Source organism: Phascolarctos cinereus, unplaced genomic scaffold (genome assembly GCF_003287225.1).
Source record: "Phascolarctos cinereus isolate Bilbo 61053 unplaced genomic scaffold, phaCin_HiC Scaffold_726;HRSCAF=1367, whole genome shotgun sequence".
Classification (NCBI taxonomy): Eukaryota; Metazoa; Chordata; class Mammalia; order Diprotodontia; family Phascolarctidae; genus Phascolarctos; species Phascolarctos cinereus.
Genome location: NW_027556098.1, coordinates 427,466,153 through 427,483,568, shown reverse-complemented (window position 1 = coordinate 427,483,568; position 17,416 = coordinate 427,466,153). Strand labels below are relative to the sequence as shown.

The following is a 17,416-nucleotide window of genomic DNA, read 5'->3' as shown; positions in this document are numbered from 1 at the left end:
CTTGCGCAGACCTGGGCTGGAGCCTGACTCTGTGGCTCTCTCTTGGATTTCCCTACCAGGACGGGATCTGGCTGGGCCTCTACCTGCTCCTCTGCACCCTCCTGCACCTTCACTTTGCTCCCGTGAAGCCTGGCCCTGGACCGCCATGTCTTGAGGCCCCTTTCCCAGGCCTCTCTTCTCGTGTCCTGGCTCTGCCTCCTTTGCTCTGCCTCCGGCCACATTCGTTGTCTGCTGGGGTTTCTCTGCCTCCTTTCTTAGGAAGCCCATGGGCTTCCTCTCCTTGATGTCATTATCCTCCGTCTGTTCCTCTGGATTTCCCATTTTTGTCCTCTTACTGCGCTCTGTTGTTTCCTGGCCTTCCCAGGTGAGAGTGTGTAGCCGTTCTCCCTTCAGTGGGCACCCGCTTCGCCAAGGGTCTGCGCTGTGTTCTGGTGCCGCTCTGGGTCCGGGGCCTTGGAGCACTCTGTTCTCGTATGAGGACTCTCTTAACCTCTGACCTCTCAAGGGCACAGGCCCTGCAGGGGCATTGTTGGGTCAGAGGGGAGGAATTGTCTTGTTTTCTCTCAGAATCCCAATTTTTTCCCTAGAATAGCTAGAACACAGCCCCACCCCTGGTGTGGTAGTTTGCCGGTGTTCCTGTGGCCCTCCAACAAAAGCCTGGGACAACACACCGTCTGTCTTGTTGCACGGATTTTCTTTGGGTCTGCTTGACCGGCCGCTGCCTACGAGCCAGGACCCAACGGGGCAAGGGAGGCACATGCCCCGCCTGGTTTGGCTGCAGTGCTCCCCACTGCAGGAGACAGAGAAGGAAATGGCTGCTCAGTGCCGGGCACCATTCACGCAAAGGCAAGGACTTGGAGGGAGGCTGTGCTTCCCCAGAGAGAGGAGACGGAGGAGAAGCGTGGCCTGGCTGGTCCGGCTCGTAGTGCCGGGTCAGAGGGACTGTCTACCCCTGGCTAGGGATGGGGGGCAGCGGGCCCCATGGACTGGGTGTATCTTCTTGTGGCAGCTGGTCCAGTACTCAGGCAGGGTCACATGTAGCAAGAATGGCAGAGCCAGAATCTAGAACAGAGTCACTTATGTCTCCAGCAGCTGGTGTTCCCCTTTGCATGACAATCCTGTCTCGGTAGCCCCCTGCAGTTGCCTCTCCTTGTGTTTGGGGTTGAGTCTTCCTCCTTCTGTGAGCTTGTTGCCTCCCAGCAATAGAATGTGGACTTAGTGCTCGTGTGTATTTGCTATTGTGTCCTCTGGGCTTGGCCCATATTCACCAAGTCCTTGCTGAACGAACCCCAAACCCAAAACCAAGACTGCTGTCATTTGCAAGGAGATAGCAGAAGCCATCCTGTGAGTGAATTCAGGAGTAAAGCAAGGAACTCCCTCCATGCATATTGGCAGGGAAGGAGCCGGGTGATCCAGGGCCCCTAGATTAGGGACTGCCGTCATTCACCCCATCGATGATTTAGTCCTCCGCAGTTTTGTTAAGTTCAGAGAGCAGACCCGTCTGAGCAGGCGGGGAAGAGAAGGGGCAGAGCGGGGCCTTCCACCCTGGCCTTGGAGCTGCAGCCTGGGCCAGCGTCCTCCTCTGATCGTGGCTGTGGCCAGAAGTCCGAGCCAGTTTCTTCTATCAGCAGCAGCGGCAGCAGCAGCAGCGAGGCTTGAGCGGGGCCTATCACAGGTGGTCTGGAATGGTCTCTGTCTACAGATGGTATGACAGCCATTCATAAGGATGAGGTGGTAGTGCGTGGTGGGGTCAGGGGTTAGGGGCTCTTGGGTCTCATACACGCTGGTGGTGGCGGAGGCGCCCTGGCCAAATCACCTGACTTGTCGGCTGTAGAGAGGGGCGGAGGATATCTCACTGGACTGTCTCTGGCGAGGGCCACCATAGCTGGAGCAGGATACAGATCAGTCGCCTCAAGTCCTCACTTTCTCGTTGTGGAGGAAATGCGGTGGAGCGGTCTCCTCCAGGGTGACCTTGAAGTGCATCAGGCGTCTTGAAGTCTAGTCTGTCTGTATGTCCCACTCTTTTCTTTTTTTTTGTTTTTTGTTTTGCTGGGGCAGTCGAGGTTAAGTGACTTGCCCAGGGTCACACAGCTGGCGTCAAGTGTCAGGTCCTCCTGCCTCCAAGGCCGGAACTCTGTCCACTGCCCCAGTGCTGGCTGCCCCAGTCCCAGTCTCTTATAACACAGTTGCAAAGCTGTCTTTGCAGAGAGAACGAAAGACTCACCTGGTCGTGTGAGAGGACGTGGGGTCCAAGTGTCACCTCGGTGCCTCCCCCCAGACTCCACCTCCAGGGTCAAACACAGGTGCTCTGCTCGGAGTTCAGAGCCCCTTACAACCAGCCATCCTCCTGGAGCCAGCAGCATTGGCCTCCCGCTCTTCCATGAAAAGACCCTCTGTCTGGGCGTTTCTCTGGCCGCCTGGTGCCTGGACCATCCTGCCTCCTCTAGCTTCTGTAGAATCCTGGCTAAGATCCCTTCACCCTCAGGGGCCTGCTTGGATTGTTCTTCATGGCAGCCCCTTCCCCGGATTAGTTTGCTCGAGGCCTCCCTTTGGACTGTGAGCTCTTGGCAGGGGGTGGAGGAAGGGTTGGTGGAAAGAATGGCTCGCTGGGGAGAACACTCACAAGGCCAATGTGGTGATGAAGGCAGGATGAAGGGGACAAGAGGGAGTGGGCAGAACGGTGCAGCCCCGAGAAGTGATGTTGACGGGCTTTGGGACCTGACTGAACTTAGGGAAGAAAGGGGAGAATTGAGGGCAGAGATGAGTCTGTGGCTCCAGAGATTGGAAGGAGGGGTGCTCTCCGGAGGAATCTATAACTATGGAGATGGCGTGGGAAGCCAGAGTGCAGGAGATGGATTGGCTCACTGGACATGATAGATGATAGATGATAGTAGGCCGCAGGGCAGGGGGCTGCTGAGGAGGAAGAGCAGGCTCCCTGAGGGGACGGGAGGTGCTAGCTGAGGGATGGAAAGGCCGGGTCTTCGTCAGTAGCCCCACAAAGAGTGACAGGCCTGCAGAATGGGGTTTGATGCTCCGACTGTGGGGGAACGAGGAAGTCTCGACTAATAGTCTGGGGAACCTGGGGGTCGTGTTGTGGAGGACAGGAGACTGAGGCTGAGGAAGATGGAAACCGAGGCTGTGGTCAGAGAGGGATTTCAGAGGCCACCCACCTTCATGAAGTACCTGTGATACTCTAGGCACTGTGCCAGAGCTGGAGATACAGAATCCCTACCCTCAAGGAGTTTCTATTCTGCTGGAGAGGAGCAGTGCATACAAAGTGAAATATAGAGTATAGACTCAGTAATCTGATGGTTGAGCCCTGGGAAGGAGGAGGAGAGGGGCGGCTCCTGCTGCAGGGGCTGCTAACCGAGGAGGGGGATGCTCGGGCCAGGAGAGGGGGCTGAGCCAAACAGCGTCTGGGTCGGTCAGTACCTGGGAGTCCCTGGACAGAAGTGACCGGTGATGAAGCTTCCGGCAAGGGTTGGTGTTTGTGGCCCTTGTCCTAGAGAGGACTGGTCTTGGGCAGCTCCATGGGTACTGAGAGCTAGGCCAGGGCTTTTCTCTGAGGGCAGAAGATGCATTCCACTGCTGGGTGGAGTGAGGGGACCCAAAGGGCAGCAAGGTGTGGGATCAGTGGCCAGCTGTGTGACCTTGGACAAGTCACAGCCTCTCCTTTCGTGACTGTAAAATGGGGCTCTAGGAATCATTCACATTATCAGTTACTGTCCAAGGTCTTTGTGAACCTTTAAGGGCCACAGAAGTTGAAGGTGTTACTGAGCAGCCCTTCACAAATCACTTCCCCTCTGCTCCTCCATTTCCTCATTTCTAAAAAGGGGGTAATACGATCTATTCTATCGGCAAGGCAGAGTTGTGTAGCATCAGCCTTCCCTAGGAGCAGTGGCTTGCACTCCCAGAGACAGCTCAAGAAGTGGCCACAGGCCTGGGCCTGTGTCCACCGTGTCCCTGGTGCAGGCGCCAGATGATGGGGGTCTCTGCTGCTCTGTTCTTTCTCCTTTTACTCTGTCTGGTTCTCCCTAATGCAGTCTTTTTCCGTCTTGCAGCCCAGTCCTCCTGTATGTTTTTCTGACATTTTTGTGCCCCCCTCTCCCACAAATCAGGTAGCTTCCTTCCTCTGTTCCCATTCTCTTGTGGGTGTGCCATTTTGGGTAACGGCATTAGCTCACTTGCTCCACAGCTGGCTCAGGGAATTAGTAATGTTTACGTCATTTCATTCTCTTTTAGACTGTGAGGCTCAGACCGAGACCAAGGCGGTAACTCCAAAGAAGAACCATCCCAGGGGCTGATAGAGAGACATAGGATGGGCGATGTGTGCCACCTGATTGGGGGGAAGCTGATGGAGGTGGGATGCAGACCCAGAGCAGCAAGGAAGAAGCCAGGAGAGACGGTTAAAGCGAGTGGGAGGAGACCAGAAGCCCGATTCCGGGGAGCAAGAAGTCTCACAAGTATAAAGGGCATGGGAAGGGCTTCTGGCGTTGTGCTGGACAGGAGCCTTCTGATGCTGGTTGTTGGGTTGCTGGCCTTCCTGCTTGAAGAGGACCAAAGTGACGTCCCTGTGTCTGGGTCAAGCCACGGGTGTCTCCTTGGGGCTGACTGGACCAGTAGGAGCTTGGAAAGCTCTACCACAGCTCAGCTACAAATAGTCCGTGTAGGGGCAGCTAGGTGGCACAGTGAATGGAGCACTGGCCCTGGATTCAGGAGGACCTGAGTTCAAATTCGGCCACTTAACTAGCTGTGTGACCCTGGGCAAGTCACTTAACCCCATTGCCTAGCCAAAAAAATCAAAAACAGATAGTCTGTGTGAATGTTTAGAGTGGAAATGCCTTTCAATGGGCAGACCTCCCATTTCTCTGGAGCTACTGCAGCTCAGCTTTCAGAGCAGCGAGGCCGGGCAGTGCATAGAGCTCTAGGCCTGGAGTAATGAAGACCCAAATTCAAATCTGGCCTCAAATGCTTACTAGCTGTGTGATCCTAGGCAAGTCACTTCCCTCATTTTCCTCATCTGTAAAATGAGCTGGAGAAGGAAAAGGCAAACCATTCCAGTGTCTTTGCCAAGAAAACCCTAAATGGGGTCACAGAGTTGGACATGCCTGGAATGACTCCACAACAAAAATTCTGCTTTGCACGTAGAGCACAGCACCTTCTCTGATGAGGGCACGCCATGCTGAGCGGTCCTGTGCCAGCGTCTCCCATGGCACCCAATCAATCCCAGAGTTCTTCGGAGAGACCTGGAGAGGGTCCTTGCATTGTTTCTTTGAACCTCTTTGTGAACGCTTGCCGTGCGTGGGTTCTCTTTGGCACCATAGAAGTTGTGCTCCTTTCAGTAGAGTCTGAATGCTTGGCAATTTAGTTTGAGAAAGGGTCTCAGTGTTTGGTATCTTGTCCTACCAGGCCATCTTCAGAATCTTCCTGAGACAATTCAGATGGAAGCGATTCTGTGTCCTGGCATGGCTGCGGTAGGCTGTCCAGGTTTCACAGGCATACAACAAGGAGGTCAGCACAGCAGCTCTGTAGACCTTCTGTTTGGTAGGCAGTCCAACACTTCATCTCTCCCACACTTTCCTTCAGAGGCTCCCAGACGCAGAGCTGGCTCTGGCAATGTGTGCGTCAAGTTGTTACTCTGTGTCGACATCCCTGGAAAGTATACTGCCAAGGTAAGTGAACTGACCCACAGCATCCTGAACTTCTCCACTGGCTGTAATGGATGGTTCGATGTATGGAAGATGGTGCTGGCCAGTGGAGAACTTCTGTTTTATTTGTATTGTCAGGCGAAAAATAGCACAAGTGGCAGAGAATTGATCCGTGGTCTTATATCCTAGCCTCAGAGGCTGCATTGAGTACACAGTCATCTGCAAACAAAAAGTGGTACACACACTCTCCCTCCGCTTTAGTCTTGGCTTACAGCCTTTTTGAGTTAAATCATTTACTGGCAGTGAGATAGCCGTTCTCGATGCCATTTTCATCCTTGTTGAAAGCATTCGACAACATTGCTAAAAAGCATGGGAGCCAGCTCACAGCCTTCCTTCACTCCATTGGTGACTGGGAAATCCCAAGACTGTTGTCCATTATCCAGAGCCCGAGCCGGCGTGCCGTCATGACTTTGGTGTCTGATGCTGATGAACTTCCCTGGGCAGCTGCATTCTGGTGTAATTTTCCGTGAGCGCTCCCGGCTGGTAGTATCAAAGGCCTTGGTAGGATCATTCGTTCTACCGCTGTCATTTCTCCTGGAGTTGGTGGGCAGCAAGCATGATGTCACCCATTCCTTGGCCCTTCCTGAAGCCACGCTGGCTCTCAGGTCGATGACCATCTTCCAGGTGAAGGATCAGCCCATTAAGGAGGACTCTGGCCAGAATCTTTACAGCAGTGACCAAGAGAGAGAACCCCTATGATTGTCACGGGACAGTCTATTTCCTTTACCTTTATAGAGATGGACAATGGAGGCATCCTTGAATTCTGGAGGATAACCTCCTCTTGCCATATAACCTGGAAAATTTCAGTCAGCTTTTGAATGAGCAGTGTCTTGTAAATCACAGCTGGAATAGAATCAGTACCAGGAGCTTTGCTGCACAGAAGTAGCCTAGTGGCATTCAGAACCTTTTCTTCAGTTGGAAATCTGGCTAGAGAGGTACTGACTTCAACCAGAGGTAAAAGGTCAGTGGCTTCAGCATCGATTATGGTCTGTTGAGGACACTATGGAAGTGTTCAGCCCATCTCTCTAGGATCAGGTCCTCATCACTAGTCAATGTTGCTCCATCAGCACTGAGTAGCTGAGATGCAGTGTATGTCTTTGGCCCATACCTAGCCTCCAGGGCATCATAAAAATGCTTTGGATTGTTACTATCAGTGTAAAACTGAATCTCACCTAACTTCTTGCTGGGCCAAGAATCCTGTGTCTCTCTAAGCTTTGCTCATACTTTACTTTTGATGGAATTAAACACTGCTTTCTTAGAGACAGATGAACTATCCTGCTGGTGAATCCTGTGGAGTTCTTGTTTTTCATTTAGCAACTTCTGAATTTCCCCATAATTTTCCTCAGACCAGTCTTGATGTTTCCAAGTGTTCTGACTCAAGTGAGCAAATGCAGGGCTACAAGCCAAATCTCTGAAAGCTGCCCACTCCTTTTCTGTCCACTGTTGCCAACTGCATGTTGGCTCAGCTTTCCCTCTAAGTTTGCAACAAACTGTCCCACTCAGAGAAGGGATCTGATCTTTTGATATTAAGTCATCGGGTAGTTGTCTCTCCTTGGGAATGCTACTTTTGTTGAATGCAAATTTTTAGCTTGGAGAGGATAAGTCTGTGATCAGTCCAGCACTCTGCCATACCTGTCACCTTTGTCACTCACACATCCTGTCTGTCACTTCTCACTTTGATATAGTATGTTGAATGCCAATGGATGCTGTGAGGGTGCATCCATGACTGTGTTTTGAGGCATTATTTAAAGATCTCTCATGGTGTTTTGGAGAGTTCAGGCTGGTCCCTGCATTTTCTCCACGATCTTGGCTCTGCCCCTTGCATTATGCTTCTGAAGAAGCAAACGATTCTGAGCGATGAAGGTGAGTAGAGAGGAGCATCTAGGTAGGGCTAGGGGTCTCTGCGGTGTCACCTAGTGCTTAGAGAATTCAATACCCATGTTTAGATTTTTTTTAAAGGCTGGAAGTCTCAACTGTTAACAGAGAATAGGGAAGATGGTAGAGCGATGCCTGTTATCTGGGATGTTTGTATATTTTGTCCCAGCGGAGTGATGGTTACCTGTGACTAGAGGCTGTGGGGCTCTTTCTCCCAGCTCACACTGCATCAGCAGGTGAGGATTGGCTGTCCCAGAGGCATCTGGCTGCTGTGAATGAGAAGTAGGGGATTTGTTTCTCTGAGGATTTTTTTCTTGTATGGTCTTTAATATTATGGTCAATGGTCCATTTAGATTGTATTTTGGAATATTGTATAAGATGTTTGTGTAGATACAGTTTCTGTGACATTGCTTTCTAGTTTTCCCAGAAGTTTTTATGCAATATGGAGATCTTTCCTAAGTAATTTATGTTTTCCAGTTTATTGGATGCTGGGTTATTTATTTAGTTTGATTGTCTCTGTTTCCCCCTTGTCTAGTCCGTTACATTGAAAATCTTTCCAAAATTTTCACTCAGGTTTATGAAATTCCCCCATGGTCACACTATCCCCATCCCAATGATTCTGAACCCTCCATTGGTCTTTGTCAGAACCCCACTTCCCATCCCCCACTGCCCAATTCCTTATTCCCTTTCCCTTCACCCCCCTCCTAAAGTCCCAAACAAAAGCTCCCCACTGTTCCCACTGTGCCCTCTGGAATGCTTAGACAACAAGTTTCCTTCATCCTCAGCCTTTTCCTTCTGTCTTCTGCCTTCCCCAATGACACAGGCCATCCTTTTCAGCACTGGCTGCATTTCTCCTCATTCACTCAGATTCTCTGTTAGAAGTGAGAGGATGGGAATGCTCCTTGATCGCCATCACACTTCAGAGTTCTCCTCCTTCTGGTGACACTTAGTAACCTTTCCTCCTTTGAGGTTTAAACAGTCAGCATCTGCCACCTGATCAAACACCTGGTAGATGTCTGCACACCTTCAGGACATGCCCCTTCTTCCTTCCTCCATGAATTTAGTATCTGGCTTACAATCTCTCTCTCTTCCCTAACATCTCTGTCATGCTAGGGAGTGATCCAAACCTTGTCCCTCCTCAGATATCCCATGGCTCCCCTCCCCAACTCAGCTGAGCTCCTTGCCTCATATTTTACAGAAAAAATGGAGGCCATTCACTATGACCTGCCCCTTCCTTCTTCCTCATGCGCTCAGATGCCTTCTGCCCCTCTCTCCTTCACCCTTGTTTCCCATGATGGAGTGGGCTTACTCTTTACCACAGTGAACACATCTACTCACTCTAGTGCTCCCATTCCTTCAGATCCCTCTGGCAGATCGCCCCCTCTGCCACCCCTCCTTTCTCTCTCATCTTTAATCTCTCCCCCTCTGCTGGCTCCTCCCTACTGCCTACAAATAGGCTCTCTCCCTTGTCCTCCGAAAACCCTCCCTTGGTCCTTCCATTTCCATGGTTGTCCCATATCTCTCCTCCCCTGAGAAGACCACCTTCGATGGGTGCCTCCACTTCTCATCTGATTCTTTCTTAACTCCCTCTGGCTTCTGATCTTATGATTCAGTGCAGCTGCTCTCTCCGAAGTGACCAATGCTTTCTTAGTTATCGAATCTACTGCCTTTTCTCAGTCATCGTTCTCCTTAACCTCTCTGCAGCCTTTGACATTGGGATCGTCTCCTCCTGACCCTCCCTTCTCTCTGGGTCTTCATGACACTTCTCTCCTGCTTCTCCTCCCACCCCTCAGCCCACTTCTCCATCTCCTTCACTGGGAGATCCTCCAGATCACTCCCTCTAAACATAGGTGTCCTGTAGGCTCCTGTCCTGGGCCCTCTTCTCTCTCTATGATACTGCACTTGGTGATCTCATTAACTTCTGTGGATTCAATTTTCATCTCTACACTAATGATTCTCATATCCACTTATCCAGCCCTAACCTTTCTGCTGACTATTAATTAGTCTCACATCTTCAGCTTCCTATCCAACATCTCAAACTGGATGTGTGGGAGACATCGTGAACTCACAATGCCCCAAATGGAATTCATTATCTTTCTTCCCAAACCTTCCCTCTTACCTTCCCTGATTAATGTTGAGAACACCACTGTTTCCCCAGGTTTGCATTGTTATCCTGGACTCCTCCCTGCCTCTCACCCCGCATATCCAGTATGGTGCTGAGGCCTGTCCACTTCACCTCTGCAGCATCTCTGCAATATGCCCCCTTTTCTCCTGTGACACTGCCCCTACCCTGGTGTAGACCCTCATCACTTAATACCTGGATCATTGCAATGGCTGCTGCAGGGGGAAGGGGGAGGGTCTGCCTGCCTCAGCCCCTCCTGACTCTGGCCCATCTTCCATTCAGCCACCAAAGTGAGTTTCCTAAATCTCAGGTCCAGTCATGGCACTCACCTACTCAGTAAACTCCAGTGGCTACTCTTGCTTCCAGGAGCAAATACAACATGCTCTGCTCGGCACCAAAGTTCTTCATAACCAGCCCCCTCCTGCCTTTCCAGTCTTCTTACTCCTCGCTCCCCATGATGCTGGCCTGCTCACTGTTCTACAAACAGGACCCTCGGTGTGGTGTCTCTGGGCATTTTCTCTGGCCTCCCCCAGGCCTGGAAGGCTCTCCTTCCTTTGCCTGACTACTGATCTTCCTGGCTTTAAGTCTCAACTCAAACCCCACCTTCCACAGGAATCTTTCCTGATCCACCTTGATGTGAATGCCTTTCCTCCATTGATTATCTCTAATTTATCCTGTACATAGCGTGAGTTTACCTATTTGTTTGCATGTTTTCTCCCCCACCAGGCTGCAAGCTCCTTGAGGGCAGGGATTGTCTTTTGTCTTTGTCATTGGTACTTAAAACAGTGCTTGCCACACAGTAGGAGCTTAACCATTGCAGCTGACTAGGCACAATGGAAGAAGTAGACTAAGTAAGGATGATGGGACCAAATCTCAGCCCTTACCCTGGTTCGGTGTCCTTGGTCAAGCACCTTCACCTCTCTTTACCTCATCCCCTCAACTGTAAGATGTGGAGAGTCGTAGTAAATGTGCCAGCCATGCAGTGGTGGGACAGGAACCAAGGCAATCCTGACTCTCCATTGGGATAAACTGGCTGCAATTTAGGCCCTATTTAGTAAATAGTAATGGATTGGAATTTAATTAGCTACTCTTAAGTGTTCTGACTTCAGGTCTCAGCCCTATCCTAAGGTTTTTCTAATCCCCTCAATCTGCGCTCACCTTACTCACAGATTATAATAGTCCTTTTGCCTCTTCTGGGGTGGCCTCCCTTCTCCCTTCTTGCCCTTTCCCATTCTCCTCCCTGAGAGTAAAGGACATATTTTGGGATTGTTTCCTCTTTGGGGCGCCTGTGACAATCGCATGACCTCATCCAAGCTGCGCAGTTCAGATCACTGGGGCCCTCACACTTAATTTTATTCTCTTCCAGGCTGGGAGACTAGGAGCAAGCCCCAGGAGAAAACTTCAAAGGTGAACATCCCTGAAGAAGAATCATCCAAAGAGGGGCCAGTTGGAAGACTTAGAACAGGTCCTCATTGCTCCATTTTGAGGATCACTGAGGACTGTGGGAGCCAGACAGTGAGGGCCCAGGGAAGGGAAGAGAGACGCTTCAGGCAAACGACTAAACATCATAAGATTCACACTGGAATGAAACATAAATGTAATGAATGTGAGAAGGCCTTTAATAACCGCTCAGCCCTTATTGTGCATCAAAGAATCCATACCGGAGAGAAGCCTTATAAATGTCCTGAATGTGAGAAGGCCTTTAATAACCGCTCAGCACTCACCGTACACCAGAGGATTCATACAGGAGAGAAACCTTATAAATGTAACATATGTGGGAAAACCTTCAGTAACAGCTCCTACCTTACGGTACATCAGAGGATTCATACAAGAGAGAAGCCTTATAAATGTACGGAATGTGGGAAGGCCTTCAGCAACAGCTCCTACCTCATTGTACATCATAGGATTCATACTGGAGAGAAACCTCACAAATGTAACGAATGTGGGAAAACCTTCAATCACCATTCAGAACTTATTGTACATCAGAGGACATACACTGCGGAGAAACCTTACAAATGTGCTGAGTGTGGGAAAGCCTTCAGCAGCAGCTCCTACCTTATTGTACATCAGAGGATTCACACTGGAGAGAAACCTTATACATGTGATATGTGTGGAAAAGCCTTCTGTAAATCCTCTGTCCTCGTTCAGCATCAGAGGATTCACACAGGAGAGAAGCCTTTCAAATGTACTGAATGTGGGAAAGCCTTCAGACAGTGGTCAAGCCTTATCAAACATCAGAAAATTCATAGTGGAGAGAAGCTTTTTAAATGTCAAGAATGTGGAAAAGCCTTTAGTCATCGATCAGAACTTGTTGAACATCAGAGGATTCATACTGGAGAAAAACCTTATACATGTAGTGAGTGTGGGAAAGCTTTCAGGCACCATTCCAACTTTAGTAAACATCAGAAGATTCATACAGGAGAGAAGCCTTATAAATGTGAAGAATGTGGGAAAACATTTACACGTAGCACAAACCTAACTCGACATCAAAGGATTCATTCTAGAGAGAAAAGCTAGCCATGTCTAGTTTAGTCTAGCTTCATCTCTTTGCAGTAAATAGTAAATCAACAAGCGTTTACAAAAAGCCTCCTATACGCCAGATTGTCTACAAGGTGCTTGGGTCCAGTCTCTCACTCTTATTCATTTGATGGCGGAATTTAAACTATTCACACTTATAAGTAGTAACTTTAATTTGTCTTCTGATAATTTCTTGTTGTTCATGTTACCCAGAGAGAGTAGCAATCCATTTCACCTTTTAAACCTAGTTAATAAAATAAGTTATATTATGGTTTTTTGGTAACTCTTTTATTTCCCTGATGTTTAGCATCCCTATCCCCTGCCCTTTTATTTTTGATTTGCATTTTGCCAGTTTGATTGTCAGAAGAGGAGAAGGAATCAAGGAGTCATCAGTTTTCCTTGACATCAAACCTAAATTTGCCCACTTGTAGTTTCTACTCATTGATCCTACTTCTACCCTCTAGACCTAAATAGAACCAGTCTGATTCTCCCTTCCCACCAAAGCTTTTCAAATATTTAAAAATCAGTTATACCCTTTTGAGTCTTCTTGTCTCCAGGCCAGAAATCTGGGTGTGCCTGAGAAGCCTATGAAAAGAACCCCATCGTGGTCAACATTATTTGGGGCTATCTTTAGTTAACTGACATCAGCACTGGCAGTATTTATGATCACCAGACTGTAATGGCTTGACATATATGAAGCAGCAGTCTTGTTAGCCAGATTTCTAGTTTTAGTTTCTGATTGACCCATAGCCAATTTTTCCTAGATCGATCCTTAACTGAGGGGACCTAAATGATACAGTGGCCAGAGTTTCTGAACCTTGACTTGATCCCCAACCCCAGACCTAGCTTAAAGGGAATTTTCTTTTGGACTCCAACCGAACTATGGGAGGTCCATGGAAGCTGGGAATAGGACAATTTATCTGATCCCGTCAAAGTTAGGACTCCAGGAAAAAATGGATCCTGAGGCGCCTGAGCCTTTAGCATTGCCTGGGTGGGGTATTGTTTTCACCTACTACTTCAGTTCCATCTGAAGTCACAGCACCAGTACTGTCTACCTGAAAGCTGGCTAAAGAGGCAACAAGCTAGGTGATAAGTAAGTTCATATTGTTTATTCCCTTAACTTAGCGACATGGAGCCAGAGCTTGAACTCTGACTGAATCAAGCAATTTTAGAAGGACTCAGGATGTCTGTGTTATTCAGATTTGTGGTCTCCATATGTTTAACCAGAGCATAAGGAATTTTCATAATTGAGTAGGTTGTAAATATGGTAAGATAGGAGAATGTCAAAGTGTCCATTGTAATTATAGTCCCAGGATATCTGTGTTTCCCCTACATAACGTATGTCCATAGGATACCAAGATAAGAAAAGTCCCAGTCTTCCAGACACTGTCTGGTCCCAGGTATCCTGTCCTTAGTGATCACAAAGAGGAAGAATGCTAGTCAGCTTCATCTGGTCCTGTAGTTGCTGACATAGGAAGGGGCATTTTGAGTTCACTCAGAGAAAAGATTAATTCAGGTTTTTGGCCCTTACTGGGGCTCAGTTGATCCTAAGTGATTATCACTAGGTACATTCAATATGTCAGCAGTGTGATGCGGCAGCCAAGAAGGCAAATGTGATGGACTTAGGCAGATTTGGAAGGGGCCTTTGATCTAAGGATTTAGAGAGAGTCAGAAGAGTCATTAGGATGGAGAATGTCAGGTCTTGAAGGGAACTTAAAACAGAAAACCTAGGAAGACAGTATTGAAATGGAGATTTGCACATGGAACAGAGAACGTCTCAGGGACCACAGGAGAAAAGACAGAGCCTTGACAGTCCTTAGGACAGAGTACAGAAGCAGTGTTGGATGCTACTGTAGCACATAGAACATGAGATAAACACCTAATTCTTCTACTAAATACTTTATTAATGTATGAGTTTCCCCCCATCATAACTACTTCTCTTGTATACTTGCCTTTCTCTGTAATGAAGAAAAAATATTCACATATGTAGGACCCCAACTAGGGCTTACTCTTCCAGCTCCCACTCCCCTTTCAATCTGGATCCTCAGAGGAGAATGACTGCTTTTCTCCCCAGAGTTTTAGGGCTTCATTCTCAAGGCCTCATCTAGTGTGCCCCCTCATATCAATCAACCAGTTGCTGTCAATTTAGCTTTTACAAAAGAGATATTTCCCTCCCAGAAATCTATGAATGATGAGTCTGCCATCTAGGCCTTTATCCAAATCATTAGTTAAAACTGATAAACAGACCAGGGTCAAGCTCAGATTATTTGGGGTACTCCGTTGGAAAATCCCTGCCTCATTGACATTGAATCATTTAGGACTGTTCCTTGAGTCTACTCATCCAGCAAGAACAGGCTGCCTTTTGATCAGCTCCACTTTCTGGATAGCCACCAACCACCTCATCAGTGGTCCATTCTAAAATGTTCCCAGAAATTGAACTTCACTGGCCTACAGTTTGCAGACTCTGTTCCCATCCCTTTTTTGAAGTTCAGGATGTGTCTTTCTTCATTTTTTGTGATGCATTTCCCATGATCTTTCAAATGTTCATAGAGTAGCCTCTGGGCTCCCTCTCCCAAAGCCTCCTTGCACTGGTGGTTTAGGTCCCTGGAGGTCAGTTGGCCACTCCTCCCTTAGAGTTCTAGGAGTAACTGAGGTGTTGGGGGTAGTTTTTTCCCAACATGATAGCTCGTGAGTATGGTGTATGGTGATGATAAGTTGGTATCAGTTGGTCAGCCACACAATTATCTTTTAGAATGGAATATTTACTAATGGCAGAGAATAAGAATAGTAGATCCAAGCCTCTCCCTCCCCCTTCTCCTCAAACCAGCGGTACACTCTCCCAAAGTACATAGTGAGTCCAGGGGAAAGTGGGCTCAAGCCTAGAGAATGTGTTTGTGAAGATTTCATGAAGTTTCCCTTGGAAATGATAGAGATTTCTACTAGAGTCCTTCTAGAGTCCGGGAGATACTTTCCGCAGTGTGCCTGATTTATCACAATGCCTGGCACATAGTAGGCACTTAAATGCTTATTGATCAATTTCTTTGTCCTCAGGTCTCAGTGCAGATGTTGCCATCAGCTGTTCTAGGGACATTTATGATGCTCATGGAAAATCTCAACTCTTCTGACCTTTCAGGTCATGTTCTGGTCAATGAGGAGGGGTGGGGAGAAGAAAGAGGCTTTTCTATCCATCCCAAGCAATTCCTTCCCAGAGGCCTGACTAGAATGGTTTCCTTCATTGAGCTGGTCAGAAACTTGAATGCCAGATGCCAGAGTAGCACAGTGTATTTATCCAAGCCCACAGGGCATGCCACACTTACCAACCCATCTCAAGATACTTCCTCAGAATAGTTCAAAGCATTTTATTTCTTCTCAACTTCATCAACAGGTTACTGGGACTTAGTTTATCCTTCTGATTGATTGATTGATTGATTGATTGGTTCAATAGAACTAAATACCTAGTTCATGCCTCTGGTTGGATCTTTTGTCTTATCTATTCATTAGTCATTGAATGGATGTGACTTCAGACAAACTGAGATCTGGAAAGGATCTTCATTTAGGTCAAGGTCACCCACTGCTACCTGGGCCATCACCAATTGTCTTGACCTTTGTCTTGCCACTGGACTCTGGTGACTCTGGAAGAGACAGTGAAGCTGAGGACTTTGGGCGGCTCTGCCTCACTTATATCCAATTCATGTGCAAGTCAAGACATCAAAGTTGACGTCATTGGTCTTTTCCAAAAGCTGCCAACAACAGCAGGTCTCTATTGAATGTGTGCAGGAGTGGACAGTAGTAGGAATGATCAAAGACTGAGTCTTGTCTAAGTGTAATCAGTGACATGATGAAGGGGTTAGGGATTCAAGAGAGGAGGACAGTGTAGGGTTGAATTGTTTCACCAAAGGGTCAAGATGAAGAGAAGAGGCTATTGGCCAGGGGAGATAGTCTGGGAGAGAATTCAGTGGTCAAGGGCTTGGAGGTCATGGTGAGAAAGAAGATCAGAATTTTGTGAGGGAAGGCAGAGGGAGAGGTGAGAAGACAATCAATATGTTTGGATGAAGAGATTTCAGAATTTTTGGACATTCAGGTAGTGTGTATGTGGATGATGGCAAGAACGAGGGGATGCCAGCTTTGTTTGTGACTGAGTTGGATTGAAGGCGCAGCTCTTGGGAAGTGAGTAGGTTGGATAATTGAGTGATTAGTATATTTGAAGGAAAGTCAATATGTATGCTGAAGTCCCCTAGTGTGATGACAGGAGTTGGAGAGAGGAGAAAAATTGTGAATCAAGTTCTGAACTCTTTGAGGAAGGAAGGAGGTCTTTAGAACACAAGGCATTGTGCCAAGTGCTTTTTTTTTTTAGACAATATTTCCTTATTTGTCCTTGAGGAAATGGAAGCAAACAGAAGTTAAGTGACTTTCCCAAAGTCACACAGCTTGTGAGTGTCTGAGGCTGCATTGGAACCGAGTTCTTCCTGACTCCAGGCCCTATCTACTGCACCATCTCTCTGATGAAAAAAATACACACACACACACACATACACACGCGACCGTGCGCGCGCGTGCACGCAGTTTTCAGAGGAAGAAATTCAAGCTATCAATAGCCATATGAAAAAATAGTCTAAATCGTTAATAATTAGAGAAATGCAAATTAAAACAACTATTAGGTATGTAGGAAAAAATTTTTCATTATATTCTTCAGAAAAAAACATTATTTGAAACTAGCTTTATGTGGCTAGAAATTTTCTGACCCAAAAGCTTATTGCAGAAGTCAGGCTGACCTCAGAACTCTTCAGGAGAAACCCATGGCTGCAGGGAATACTTAGATCCTGCCTAGGTCTTGTTTTGGGTTCTCCAAATTTGAATGTTTATGTCTACTGATATACATCTCAATGAACCTTGCCTGGGCACTGGCCCCACTGCAAAATTGCAAAATTGCAAAATTCCTTCCTTCCTTCCTTCCTTCCTTCCTTCCTTCCTTCCTTCCTTCCTTCCTTCCTTCCTTCCTTCCTTCCTTCCTTCCTTCCTTCCTTCCTTCCTTCCTTCCTTCCTCCCTCTCTCCCTCCCTCCCTCATACCCATCAGGTTGTCATAGTTAACAAAGAACAAAAAAGACAAATGTTTAGGGGCTATCGGAAAATAAGCCCATTAGTTGTTGTTTGTCCCTCATTTGGAAGAGTCCCGTCATGGGGTGACATCTTGAC

The 17,416-nt window shown here is 47.8% G+C and overlaps 1 protein-coding gene across 3 annotated transcripts in view; it reads left to right on the top strand.

The window, feature by feature from the left end:
• LOC110197876 (uncharacterized) overlaps nucleotides 1-12,493 on the top strand; it is a 43,141-nt gene extending 30,648 nt beyond the window's left edge. The window contains exons 2-3 of one of the 3 annotated variants that reach the window (XR_013482822.1): nucleotides 4,243-6,669; nucleotides 11,072-11,159. Coding sequence is in view for 2 of the 3 variants with exons in the window: in XM_078146458.1 (XP_078002584.1) it covers nucleotides 11,072-12,222 (1,151 nt within the window). In the remaining variant the exon portion in view is untranslated. Of the gene's footprint in view, nucleotides 1-4,242; nucleotides 6,670-11,071 lie in introns of all 3 variants that reach the window. The other 2 variants (XM_078146459.1, XM_078146458.1) reach the window with 2 other exon arrangements.
• Nucleotides 12,494-17,416: the final 4,923 nt, after the last annotated feature.